Genomic DNA, 13,365 nt, shown 5'->3' with positions numbered 1-13,365 from the left:
TCAGGACAAGGTAATTGATATAAGTACACTTCTTTTTGAGATTTAATTCAATTCCATTAAGCCATGATCAAATGTCCCCTGTGAGCAAGGCTCCTCATTGTGGCAAGGATATATCCCTGGAGTTCTGAAGGCTACTTCAATGAAGCACAAGCTCTGATGGGTTCTACTATGTTATAAAATCTCAGGTATGGGCCAAGCCCAGATTTAGAATGATCTCCAAGGACCAGTATTCATAAAGTCAGAGAGGCTCATTACTTGAAGACTGATTGCCTAGTAATGTATGGTAGAAAAGGAGGGAAAGGCTGCTAACAATCATACGGTTTGGGGGCCTCTTATAAACTCTACCTTGGCTACTTAGTACTCTAAATGTGAGACCTTTTTCAAGTGGCCAATGAGTAGAGCAATAGTGGAACAAGTAAATTGTATCAATATTGATTAAGAAATTAGATATTGAAATTAGAAGAAAGAAAGAAGTTGTGATTCATGGGAAGAATGGTTCATATATCCTCTTTGAATAGGCAAATGAAAGAATTGATATAATTGTTTTATTGTAGCCAAATGCAATAAAAAAAATCATTTCAGGGGACATTTTAAAAATGTTCTTTTTCAACAAGATGTATCCAATCCACTCATCCATCAGAATTATTCAAGATTCCTTAACAAATATAATAGAGATAACTGTGTTTGACTAATTGCTGACCAGGTGATGTATATCACTTATAAGTTTTTTTTTTTTTTTATAGACAAGTTGGGTCTAGTGTTACATAGAAGGAGGAGAGTGGACTAGACTGCCTTTAGGATATTGTAAAACTCCTTTAATAAGCCCCAGAACTTCTTTCAGAAACAAAGGTCCATATTTTTTTTTTTAAGCAATTGGGGTTAAGTAACTTGCTCAAGGTTACCTGGCCAGTTATTTCTGGGTGTGGTGCTGAGTGTCTGAGCCTGGGATTTGATCTCCAGGTCGTCCCAACACTGGAACCGGTGCTCTTACTCGCTGAGCCACCTGGCCACCCCTAAAGGTCTACATTTTTAAGGTCAATATATTCTATCAATATTTTTATGTGACTGTCAGTCATGGAACTCCAGTCTCCACAGAATTAAAGATGATGTGTTATATAGAAGAAAAATGGAGTGATATGCATGTGGTAGATGTGAAAAGACTGCAACATATAACAAAGACCTTCCAAGAAGGCCTGAAATAAAGGATGCCATTGGGGAAATGTATAATCTAAAAAAGAAGATGGACTGTTTATATGACAAGGGCAAGAGATAACAGATGGATGGATCCAGTGTTCAACTGATATCCTCCAGATGTCAAGAGAAAGTAAAAAAAGGCCTCTGGCACATTGGGTGGATCCTCATTCTCTTTGAGGGCCTGATGCAGGGCTGGGAGCTAGCAGAGGGTCCAAGGAGGAGATGTTGCTTGTAACAGACCTCAAGCAAAGCCATGATAGGGCGGAAACTACATTCCTTCCTTTTCCTTCCTTTGCTCCCTGCCCACCATTTACCCAATCTATTGCTTGTCACAATCCTCCTATTTACTTTTTTAGGGGGAGATATTTACATTTCTGCATATATGTGTTGTTCTTACCTCTGACACCAAGTGCAATATAAGTTCCTTAAGAAAAGCTATGACTTTGAGCTGTACATCCTATTGATATCTTTTATCCCTTTTCCCTTTTGTGAATAAATCTCTGCTATTGTCCTATATCTCTGCTCCCTTTTATGGCTAAACTCCTTGAGAAGGCCCTCTGTAATTATTACTTCTACTTCCTTTCCTCTTATTCTTTTCCTGACTTTTTGTAGTCTGGCTTCCAAGTTCATTCAATTTCTGTTCTCTCCAAATTTATCATTGATCTCGTAATGGCTAGATCGCATGACTCTTTCTTAGTCCTTATCCTTCTTGAGTTCTCTGCAACCTTTGGCTCTGCTGATCACCTTCTTTTTTGTGATACTTTTTTTGGACATTATTTCTCCTGTTTCTCTTCCTGTTTGATTACTACTCAGACTTCTTTGCTTGGATTTTCATCAGATTTGTACCCACTGTTCGTGGAGGGGTCCTATGACTGTCCTGGGCCTTTTACTCTTCCCCCTCTATACTATTTAGTTTGTTGATCTCCTAAGTTTCAGGCAGGGGTAGAGAACCTGCTGGCCTCGAGGCTATGGCTGGCCTTCTAGGTCCTTTGGTTCGGTTTTTTAACTGAGTCCAAGTTTTGCAGAACAAATCCTTTTATTATCAGGATTTGTTCAGTGATCTTTGGATTCAGTCAAAGGGTTGCACTTGAGGACCCAGAGGGCCATATGTGGCCTTGCAGAATCCCCACCTCTGTTCTAGTGGATGCAATTAGCCTCTCAGTGTAGATGATGTTTAAATCTTATCCAGCCCTAACTTCTCTCCTGACTTCCAGTCTCATATCTCCAACAGCATATAAAACATCTTGAACTGTCCCATAGACTCTTAAACTCAACGTGTCTAAAACTGAACTCATCTCATTCCCCAGACATTCTCCTTTTCCTAACTTCTTTTTTTTTACTACAGCCAAGAGAGCCACCATCCTCCCAGTTACCCAATCACCTAGGTGTTACCTTCAATTCCTCACTCTCTCTCACCCTCATATCTACTATGTTGCTAAAATCAATCAATTTTGCCTCCATAGAATCTCTCATACATGCCCCCAGATCTCTCTCTCTCTCTCCCTCTCTCCTCTCTCTCTTTCTCCCTTTCTCCTCTCTCTCTCTCCTCTCTCTCCTGGATATGAAGCAGGAGGAGGGGAAAGAGGTCTGAAGTGGGCGGAGGGAAACTGGAAACGTTTTTGAAGATGAGACTTTGACTGAAACGTGATGAAAGCTAGAGAATGGAGAAGGAGGAAATGAGGAAGGAGAGTATTCCAGGCATGTGAGACAGTTTGTGAAAGTGCCCAGAGGAACAGCAAGGATGCTAGTGTCAGTGATCGTAGATTGTGTGTGTGTGTGTGTGTGTGTGTGTGTGTGTGTGTGTGACAGGGGGAAGTGGAGGGCAAGGAAGGGGTAGTAAATATAAGAAGATTGGAAAAGTAGTAGAGATATTTGAAAGCATTTATTATGTTCCTACTATGTTGTCATGCCAGGTGCTGAGGATACAGATTTAAAAAGTGAGGCAATCCCACCCAACTCAATAGGAACTTATATTCTACCCTCGTTAGCACAATTGGGGAACTAAATGAGAACCACTCATTTTAATTTATTCTTGACTCTTATTTTGTTTCAGGTTTTGTGGATTTGACACTTCATGATCAGGTCCATCTTCTAGAATGTGCCTGGTTAGAGATCCTCATGATTGGCCTTGTCTGGCGCTCAATGGAACATCCAGGAAAACTTTTGTTTGCTCCTAACCTGCTGCTGGACAGGTGAGTTTATTGGCTGCTTTATGCTGGTTCCGTAGCTTCCTTTCCCCTCATTAGATTTTGTTCATGAATGCTCCAAGGAAGCCAAGAAACTTTACTGGGCTGTTCTGTTCCTTTTATAAATGGGCAAACTGATATGCAATGTGGCTTATTCAAGTTTATACAAGAAGCTAATGACTAAAGACAGACAGACTTTTAAGGAAAGCCACCAGGTGTCTAAATCCTACTGATCACTAAGCCAGCATACTTTTGTGAAGTTTTCTGCCTCCAGAGCCATGTGGTCTCTTATTCAGATGATGAATCACCCTCTGCTTAATTCAAATAAGTTTTAGCTTTTCATGGGTCCAAGCCACTAAAATCTCTATTTTCCCTCTCTAGCTTCCTGGACAGTTAGATTCACTCATAGGTTCCTTGCAGCTCTAAGATTCTATGAATTCCTCTGTTTCTTTTAGAACATTCAAGATTCTATTTCCATATACCCTCAGTGAGCTACCTGGTCTGATGTGTAAAAAATCCCCAATTCAGAAATAGGTTGTCTGTGATTGTTTTATCATCAGGTTCCCCATGATTTTGCAGTACATGATAGGTGAGAAGTGATAACATTTCTGACTCTTTTTGGCCCCTTAGAGATGGATGTCCCTTTGCCCTAGCTCACCCCTGAGACCCAACTTATCACTCCCCTCCCTGTGCAGGGGAGAAGAGGGAATAGGAAGGGGTGACTACCAGCTGAGGCCGATGTATGCCCTGAGCACTGCTATAATGGTAGAATTGAGGAAAATTCTGCTGCAGACATCTACAAGAAAGCTCTTCACCTTGTCCTTAGCCAGGTCTGCCAATGTTTCTTTGCAGCATGAAGATGGCACCTAGGCCAGTGGAGAAGAAACCCTAGTAGATTTTACCAAACTGGAAAGTTGGCTAGTCCAGACTCAGAGACAGGCTGCCTATCTATTAGCTTGAATATCTACCTAGCCAAGTCAGAAAGACTTGTCAGGCTGATCACAGGGAGATGAATATTTTTGTCCGAGCGACTTCTAAAGATCTCTTCATTTGTAGAAGGATTGTAAATATAACTAGTTAAAGGAGTACCCACAGTGATGAAGGCAAATATCTTTGCCATATCAAAGCAGAAGGTTTTTGTAAGTATATTGGCTTGTTTTATATTAGCAATGGTAGCATGGTGTAAGGAATAGAGAAGTAACCTTAAAGCTAAGAACTGGATGCAAGTACAGCCTCTGACATTCTGGCTATGTAAACTGGCAAGTTCCTTAACATTTCTGGGTCCCAGGTGGTTCTCTAAGATTATGTTGTTATTCCGTTGATTTCATTAGTGTCTCCACTCTTCCTGACCCCATTTCAGGTTCTTTTAGTGAAGATACTGGAGTGGTTTGCCATCTCCTTCTCCAGCTCATTTTGCAGATGAGGAAACTGAGGCAAACAGGGTTAAGTGACTTGCTTAGGTACGCACAGTTAGTAAGGTGTTCTATCCACTGCAAAATACATAAATATAAACCAATTTAGCCTCAATTCTTTCATAGTTATTCCTATTATCATATAATACCTTTAGCAACTTAAAAATAAACAAACCATACACACATACACACACACACACACACACATATATATATATATCATTACTCCTAATGATAGCAAACATTTATATAGCACTTTAAAGTTTCTAAAGCACTTCACAAATATTGTCTCATTTTGTCCTCACAATAACCCTGGAAGGTAGGTGTTATTATTATCTCCATTTTCCAGATAAGGAAACTGAGACTGAAATAAATTAAATTACTTGCTCAGAGTCACACAGACAGAAAGATTCTGAAGCAGGATTTGAATTCCAGATTTCCTGACTTCAACTCCAACATACTATGCACTGTGTCCCCTAGCTACCTACAAAAATTATGCGTATGTGTTTTCCATTGCATTTCATAATTCTGATTTTGATTGATAATAAGAATGTTTCTTTCAAAGCTATATAAATCAGTGTCCTCCGTAAGACTGGGAAAGAGTTAATGGAAGTATTCTTATTATCCCCATCTTACTGATGAGGAAATTGAAATATTAAATGACCTGACTGTGAACATATAGCTAGTGACTGTGGTAAGGTTCAATTCAGGTGTCCTAAACCCAAGACCATCATTTGATCCACTTTACCATACTATCTGTTCATTTAACAGGGGGAAAATCCAAATCATTTGATATTTCACATTTATAAATAGACTTATACGTTGTTGCTGTTTAGTCATTTTTCAGTTGTGCCTGACTCTGTGAACACTTTTGTGGTTTGCTTGGCAAAAATACTGGAGTGGTTTGCTATTTCCTTTTCTAGCTCATTTTACAGATGAAGAAACTGAGGCAAATTGGATTAAGTGACTTGCCCAGGGTCACACAGCTAGCAAGTATTTGAAACTGAATTTGAATCTTCTTGACTACAGGCCCAGCATTCTATCCACTGTGCCACCTAGCATCTAACGTCTTTCATACGTTAATTTTTGCATATTTTGCCTCACACAGGCTGTCTAACACAGAATCCTAGAGTTGGGAGGATCTCAGAAGCTACTTAATCCCCTAAATAATCACCTATGAAACATATTAGTTAAGTGTTCATCCACTCCTTGCTTGAAGGTTCCAAGGGGAGAAAGAACCTACTTCTTTTAAGGTGACCATTCTACCTTTGAGTATTTTTAATTGTCAGGAAATCTTTCCTGACATAAAGCCTGAACTTTCAACTTGCAAACCTTGGTCCATTGCTTTTCTTCCGCCCTGTGGAACCAAGATAGAACAATGTTCATCCTTCTTTCATGTCACTGTTCTTCAAAAATTTGAAGACAGCATTCATGTCCCTACTAGTTTCATTCTAAGCTTGAAGCTGACTAAAAGCCCCAATTACTTTTTTTTTTTCAAAATTGCTACCTAGCCATATATCTTCCATCTTGTACTTGTAAAGCTGATTTTTAAAAACCTAAATGTAAGTGTTTTTTTTTAACCAGACTTGTGAGTTTATGTTAGATGTTATATTTCCTTTTAAATTCCATTGTATTAGATTTGGTGCAATGTTCTAGTCCAGAGGTGGGGAACCTGCAGCCTTAAGGTCACATGTGGCCTTCTAAGGCCTCAAGTGTGGACTTTTGATTGAATTCAAACTTCCCAGAATAAAATCCCCCAAATCCCCAAAAGGATTTCTACTCTATTGAGATTTTGGAATCCTGATAATCATTTAGGATATGTTATTCCTCCTTGTTCCATGTCAGTCTACAAATTTGATTTACATGCCATCTACGCCTTTATTCAAGTCATTGAGAAAAATGTTCTACATCACAAGGCTAAACACACCTCCTTGGGCATGCCAAATGAACCCTCCTTACAAGTTGACATGCTATCATTAAAGACTTACTCTTCGTGTCTAGTCATTTAAACAGTTTTAAGTCCACTTAATTACCCTATTATTTAGTCCACATCTTTTCCACCAGAAACATGAGAGTATCAGATTGTTTTCTAACATTTGGATTAATTATATAGTATTATCTGATTGGCCAGCCCAGTGACTCTGTCAAAAAAAAAAGAACTCAGTTCAATCCCAGAAGACATATTCTTAATTAAGTCACGCTAGCTCTCTGTGATCATTGATTCCATTTCTAAATGGTCACTAACTAACCCTTTATTAACACATTTTAACATCTTGATAGGAAAAAAAAGGCAAGCTCACTAGCATATGACTTTCAGTCTCCATTCTCTCCCCCTTTTGGAGGAAGGAGTTCATTTGTCTTTTGCTAACTCTATAGGAAGTTTCTTGTGCTTCATGATCATTCACACAGAACTGACTCAGCAAACATATCTGCAATTCATTTGGTACCTTAGGATGTGTTTCATCTGGGCTACATGACTTGAACTCAGTAAGGACAGCTAAATGCTCCCTTCCTATTTTCTTACTTACCTAGAATATCAGTTTACTATTGACCATTTTTGTTCTATCTTTTCTAGTCTAAATAATTCTTGTTGACAAAGAAAACAAAAATTAAATGACAAACAAGCAGCTCGACCTCTGCATTATTGATTTTTTTCACTCTATGTATCCCAACCAGTGGCCCTATCCCTTCTTTCATTCTCCCTTCCCCCTTCAATAATGCTAAACACAATAAAAATCTTTTTTTTTATATTTTCCTTAATTTTCCCTGCCAAACCCAGCTCAATTTTAGATTAAGTAGTCTTGACATTATTCTTGCAAAACAGTGCCACAGGTTTGTGTTCATGTTCTATTATGTAAATTTGCTTCTGTCTTCTATGTTTTCATTTTATTTTTAAAATTAATTTTATTAATTCCTTTGGTCTTTACATCATAGTGTTCCCCTCCCAGACTGAACCCACTCATGTGACAAAGAAAAACTATTAACCAAACACATGACTCAGAAACATCTGACGATATATACGCTGTTGTGTCTTAGTAGTTTCCTACTTCTCTGCCATAAGGAAGGAATCTTATTTCATTATCTCTTCACCAAGATCTTCACTGTTTTTTTTTAACATTACTTAAACCTCAACTTGCTATGAAAATATTTTCCTTCACATTGTTCTAGTCATTTCACTTATTATTTTCTTAGTTCTGCTGTTCATCATTTCATACAAATCTCAAATTTTCTGAATTCTTCATCTCCATTCTCTCTCCATACATAAGGAAGAGGGACTACGGAATGAGGTATATCATAGCACATCTGACATTTGTTGAATGCATGTCAAATAGATGCAAACCAAGGCTGTTGTGAGGTCTGTGAACACATGCTTCAATCCTAACTACTCTTATTTATACTATTTGTTATTGTTGTTGAATCATTTCAGTCATGTCTAACTCTTTGCCTTCCCATTTGGGGTTTTCTTGGCAAAGATGCTGGAGTGCTTTGCCATTTCCTTCTCCAGATCATTTGACAGATGAGGAAACTAAGACAAGTTCAGTTAAATGACTTGCTCAGGGTCACACAGCTAGTAAGTATCAGAGGCTGGATTTGAACTCAGGAAGATGAGTCTTCCTGATTCCAGACCCAACACTCTATCTACTATGCCACCTAGCTGTCCATCATATTGACTATAGATAGCTCTGACAGGCAGTGTGACATAATGAGTAGAGAGACATAGTCTGAATCAGGAAGACCTGTGAGTTCCAAATGGCTGTGTGAGGCTAGGTAACTCTCTAAGATTGGAAATTGCAAAATAATTGCTGATCTGCATCGGTAGAGAGAGTTTCTTCACCTAGAGTACTTGATAACAATGAAATCACAGGTCTGAGCATAAGTACAGCCCATTTTCTGAAATGAACTATTAGTTACTGAGCATGGACTTCTGTAGCACCTTTCTTTAAAAAAAGAATTATACTGAATTAGGCCTACTTGTTCTCTATTTTTCTCTTTTATTTTCTGAGTATCTGGTTTGATAGGAAGAGCATGCCCTTCCTGACTTATTAGGGCTAAAGGTTCCAATTTTACTCAGGCTGAAGTATATCAGTAAGCTAAAAGATGGACATTATGCTCAGTTTTCTGCTTTTCTTCCAAAAATATTTATACACTTGGTGACTTTGAAATCTCATTGCATTTCCTTGACTCTTTATTTTAAAGGAACTGTTATACAGTTGTCCTGCTTTGAAACTTCCACCATGTTTGCCATGAAGTCAAGGGCTTTCACACTATTCCAGGATGGGATGCTGCTCTGAACATTGAAGCTAAGTCCAGATATCTCCTCTCGATAGGAGGATGTCCAGTTGTTTAGGAATGAAAAAATGTGGGAGGCAAATGGAAACCCTGGTACTCCTGACCCGGTTTTCATTCCTTAGGAAAACTGATATCTCAATGATTGTGATCCTCCTGAGGGCAAGGAATAGTTTATTATTTTGTGCTTGTATCTGCTGTGGCAAGTACAGTGTCTTGCATACATAGGAGTATGTCAATATTATCAGTTCCTTCTTGAATTGAATTGAACTAAAAGCTTCTGCTTCTGAAGCAAATAAAGTTCCCTTTGGAGTCCAGTCTGCTGGTTCAGTTTCCTTTTAGCCTCCTATTATATACATTGTCAGTTGCTCATAAAAAGGCCATGAGAGGGAAGAGTTTACTCTCTCATCTCATCTCAGAGGCACTGAAATGTGAAGATTGACGAGTTTTAATGACATAGAAAATATAGCATCTGCCGGGTCTTCCTTCCTCCTATGCAAGTTCCTTGAGAGTGGGGGTTATGTAGAACCCAGCCTGGTACCAAGCACATAGTAGTCCTAAATGCTTGTTGAATGACCAATAGATATGTAAGTCATTAATTAACATTGATTTTCTTTTTCTTTTCCTTGTGCTCATTAAAGTTTCTGTCTGACATATTCTGCAGTGACTACTCATAGAATCACAGGTTTAGTTCTAGAAGGGATCTTAAAGGCCGGCTAGTCCAACCTACTCATTTCATAAATGAAGTGAGACCTAGAAAGGTTAAGTAACTTAGTTAAGGTCACACAAGTAATATTAGCAGAGGCAAGATTCAAACCTAGGACTTGTTATTCCAAAGTCATTAGGCTTTCCAATGAACTACACTAACTTTTTTGGTAAGCATATAATTTTATACAATGAGGTTTTGTTTATTGTTTGTTTATTGTTTGGTTTTTGCTTTTTGGAGGGAGAAAGGTAGGGAAATTGGGGTTAAATGACTTGCCCAAGGTGACACAGCTAGTTTTGTGTTAAGTGTCTGAGGCCAGATTTGAGCTCAGGTCCTCCTGACTCCAGGGCCAGTGCTCTATTCACTGTGCCACCTAGCTGCCCCTATACAATGAGTTTTACTGGGTGGATTTTTTTTTTTGTTATGCTTAGCCTACTCATAATTCTTAGCCCTTCCTTATATCCTATGACAATGAACTATAAGCATTCATTGTATATTTCTTTAAAAACCAAGGAATAGGCAGGGGAGATTGTGAAATATAAATTAAGAACTACGTTCATTTTTTGCATGTGCATTTGTATTTGTATGTAAGAGTGGAACTGAAACCATCCCATTTTGCTCTGGTGTGTTGCCTAGATGAAAAGACTTTTTGACTGAATGAAATAATCAGACCTGAGTGTGAACAAGGCCTATATACCACCTTGAATCACCAAAGTTTTGGCACTCAGTCAAGGTTACAGAGTCAAATGGAGTGGTTCCTACCCCATACTTAGATGTGTTAATATGAAGAAAGCACAGGAGAAAAAGAATCCATCTGAAATTAATCCAGGAAAGAAGAAAAATAATTTTGAGTTAGTAAAAACCCTATTCAGTCTACCTCTTAATACCAGCCTTTAATAATTTGGTGTACTTTGGCACCAGAAAACATAAAATATTTTCTCTGCATAGTCTAGGAATGCATCTCCTCACTCTGATTTGCCTGAATGCTCATGATGGAAAAATATAGGAAGAAACAGAAACAAAAGTGTTCATGATGTCTCTTTTCTTGTGGGATCTCCTAGCTGCTGCAGAAATAAAATTTATGGTGGCTGGAAGGCAAATGCCATTTTTGAGGAAACCATCTAAATTGCCTGTTCAGTTCATCCAATTTCCAAGGGACTGTCTCATTCTGCACTGCTGGCACCATCAGTGCTAACAAATTCTGAGAAATATTTATGGATTGCCCAATGGAGCCAAAGCCTCTCTCTAGGCTGCCCTTTACTCCCAGAGGAAAAGCTGTTCCTCCAATCAAAAAGCAGAGACCAATTTGACAAGCAGAATGTTCTCTCTACCACAGTCTTTGGCCAGAATGTTGTTAATGTAGCTCTTTCCACAGCCCTCCCCATCATGAGGCAAGTTCCTGGCCTCTGCCTGCAGGAAATACTCTTGGACAACAAAACCTCTTTTACTTGTAAGAATGGAATGGTAATAAGTTTCTGCCTTAGGAAAAAAACAGGTTGTTGTTGCTGAGAGAAAATTTCTTCTGCTCTTCTAAATAATATTCTCTTTTCTGATAACAAGCTTGTTTTTTAACTGGAAAGTAATGTTTTCTAGAAATATGAGCATTTTTACTTATAGTTTGCTTTTGTGGTGGGAGGGGAATGTTTCCTGATGCATTAAAGAGAAAAAAAATATTCCAATGATAGAAATACCTCATTTCATTTAACTTTCAATCCCTGACCATGTTTAGCATTCTTTTTTTATATGCAAACTAAATATATGTAGATTATTTTTCAAGTTTACAGCAGAAAAGTCAGAGGCTATAGCTTTGATAATCAGTTCATGGGGCAGCCAGGTGGAGTAATGGATAGAGCTCTAGGTCTGGAGTCAGGAATTTGTGAGTTACTATCTATCCTCAGATACTCACTAGCTTGTAACTCTGGGCAAGTCACTTAAGAATGTTTGCCTCAGTTTCCCCATTGGTAAAATGAGCTGGAGAAGGAGATGGCAAACTACTCCATTATCTCTGCCAAGAAAACCCCAAATGGGTTCATGAAGAGTTGGACACGACTAAAAGAACTGAACACCAAAATCAGCACATGAATGCAGAGTAAAATGAATTGGCATTTATTAAGCTCTTATTATGTGACAGAGTAAAATGAATTAGCATTTATTAAGCTCTTTTTATGTGCTAGGCTTGTGGCAGGAACTGACAAAACAATGATAAAAGTACAATACACACACACACACACACACACACACATATATTATATAACCTGAGTTCAGTCAATAAGTATTCTTAAACACCTACTATGTGCCAGATACTAGACTAAGTGCCAGGGAAACAAAGAAGGGCAAAAACTGTCCCTATATTCAAAGATCTCACAATTTAATGGGAGAGACAACATGAAAACAACTACATACAAATAAGAAATATAAATGAGATAAATAAAAATGGAGGAATGTAGAAGGTGGTACTTGAGCTAAATCTTAAAAGGAACTCAGAATTCTAAGAAATAAGAGGAAGGTAGGAATGGGACCAGGTTACAAAAGGTTTTAAAGCCAAAGAAATGATTTGATATTTGATCTTGGAGGTAATTAGGGAGTCACTGGAGTTTATTGAATAGGATGTGGGGGGGATATAAATTTGACAACTGAGTAGAAGATGGACTAAAATGGTAAGAGACGGGGGCAGGGAGACCAAAGAGAAGGCAATTGCAATAGTGTAGGAGTGAGGTGGTAAGGGTCTACAGCAGGGTGGTGGTCCTAGGACAGAAAGGTACCTACAGACTTGTAGAAACAACAGGATTTGTCAACAGATTGTATATGTGGAGTGGGTATGAGTGAGGAATTAACAATGACACCTAGATGTATGCAGTAAGTATATAAATATATACACACACAAAGATGTTTACATATACATACACACATCAATAAGAAATAATTGATGAGAGAACTTAGGGGTGGGGAGAGGTTGAAGAAACATTTCTTGTAGGAGGTGATACTTAAACTGAGACTTGAAGAAAACAGAATTTTCAGAAGTTGAGGTGAGAAAGATGTGAATTTCAAACATAAGGAAGAGCCCTGCAGGGGGGCATCCTGGACAGAATAAATTCCCTTAATAAAAGGATTTTTTCTGTAAAACTTGGACTCAGTCAAAAGGCCACATTTGAGGACCTAAAGAGCCATATGTGGCCTTAAGGCTGTAGGTTCCCCACCCCTGAACCACGGCAAAGGTCCAGACACAGGTGATGGAATGAGTGACCTCTGTTAGAAACAAGAAAAGAAAGCCAGTTTGCAGGTCAGGAAGAAGACTAATGTATAAGAAGATATACATTAGTATGGATTAGATTGGAAAGAGGTTGGGGACAGGTTGTAAATGGTCTTAAATGTCAATTTGTATGCAATTTTACAGGCAATGGGGAACCACTGGCATTTATTAAGTAGGAAAATGACATGGTCAGAGCTATAGAAGGAAATCAGGGGCCTCACTATCCTATCTACTGGCTTCCACTCTGGGCAGGATCAGAGTTTTGTATTCTTCAAGATACTGTACTGGAAACATATTTGATCATTGATTGAGTCATCTGTTTCTACTGGG

The 13,365-nt window shown here is 38.5% G+C and overlaps 1 protein-coding gene and 1 long non-coding RNA gene across 5 annotated transcripts in view; one reads left to right on the top strand and one right to left on the bottom strand.

The window, feature by feature from the left end:
* Positions 1 to 13,365, top strand: part of ESR1 (estrogen receptor 1) — a 376,096-nt gene that overhangs the window by 275,036 nt on the left and 87,695 nt on the right. For all 4 annotated transcript variants that reach the window (XM_069069659.1, XM_069069658.1, XM_069069660.1 and 1 more), the window contains one exon: positions 3,248 to 3,386. In XM_069069659.1, the coding sequence (XP_068925760.1) occupies positions 3,248 to 3,386 (139 nt within the window). The remainder of the gene's footprint in view (positions 1 to 3,247; positions 3,387 to 13,365) is intronic.
* The window catches only part of LOC138147280 (uncharacterized), a 121,415-nt gene that overhangs the window by 77,405 nt on the left and 30,645 nt on the right, over positions 1 to 13,365 (bottom strand). The gene's annotated exons all lie outside the window — the stretch shown is intronic.

Source organism: Petaurus breviceps, unplaced genomic scaffold (genome assembly GCF_028583685.1).
Source record: "Petaurus breviceps papuanus isolate PSGF00001 unplaced genomic scaffold, PetGlider_PUasm1.0 90784, whole genome shotgun sequence".
NCBI lineage: Eukaryota > Metazoa > Chordata > Mammalia > Diprotodontia > Petauridae > Petaurus > Petaurus breviceps.
This window is presented reverse-complemented; position numbering and strand designations above follow the sequence as displayed.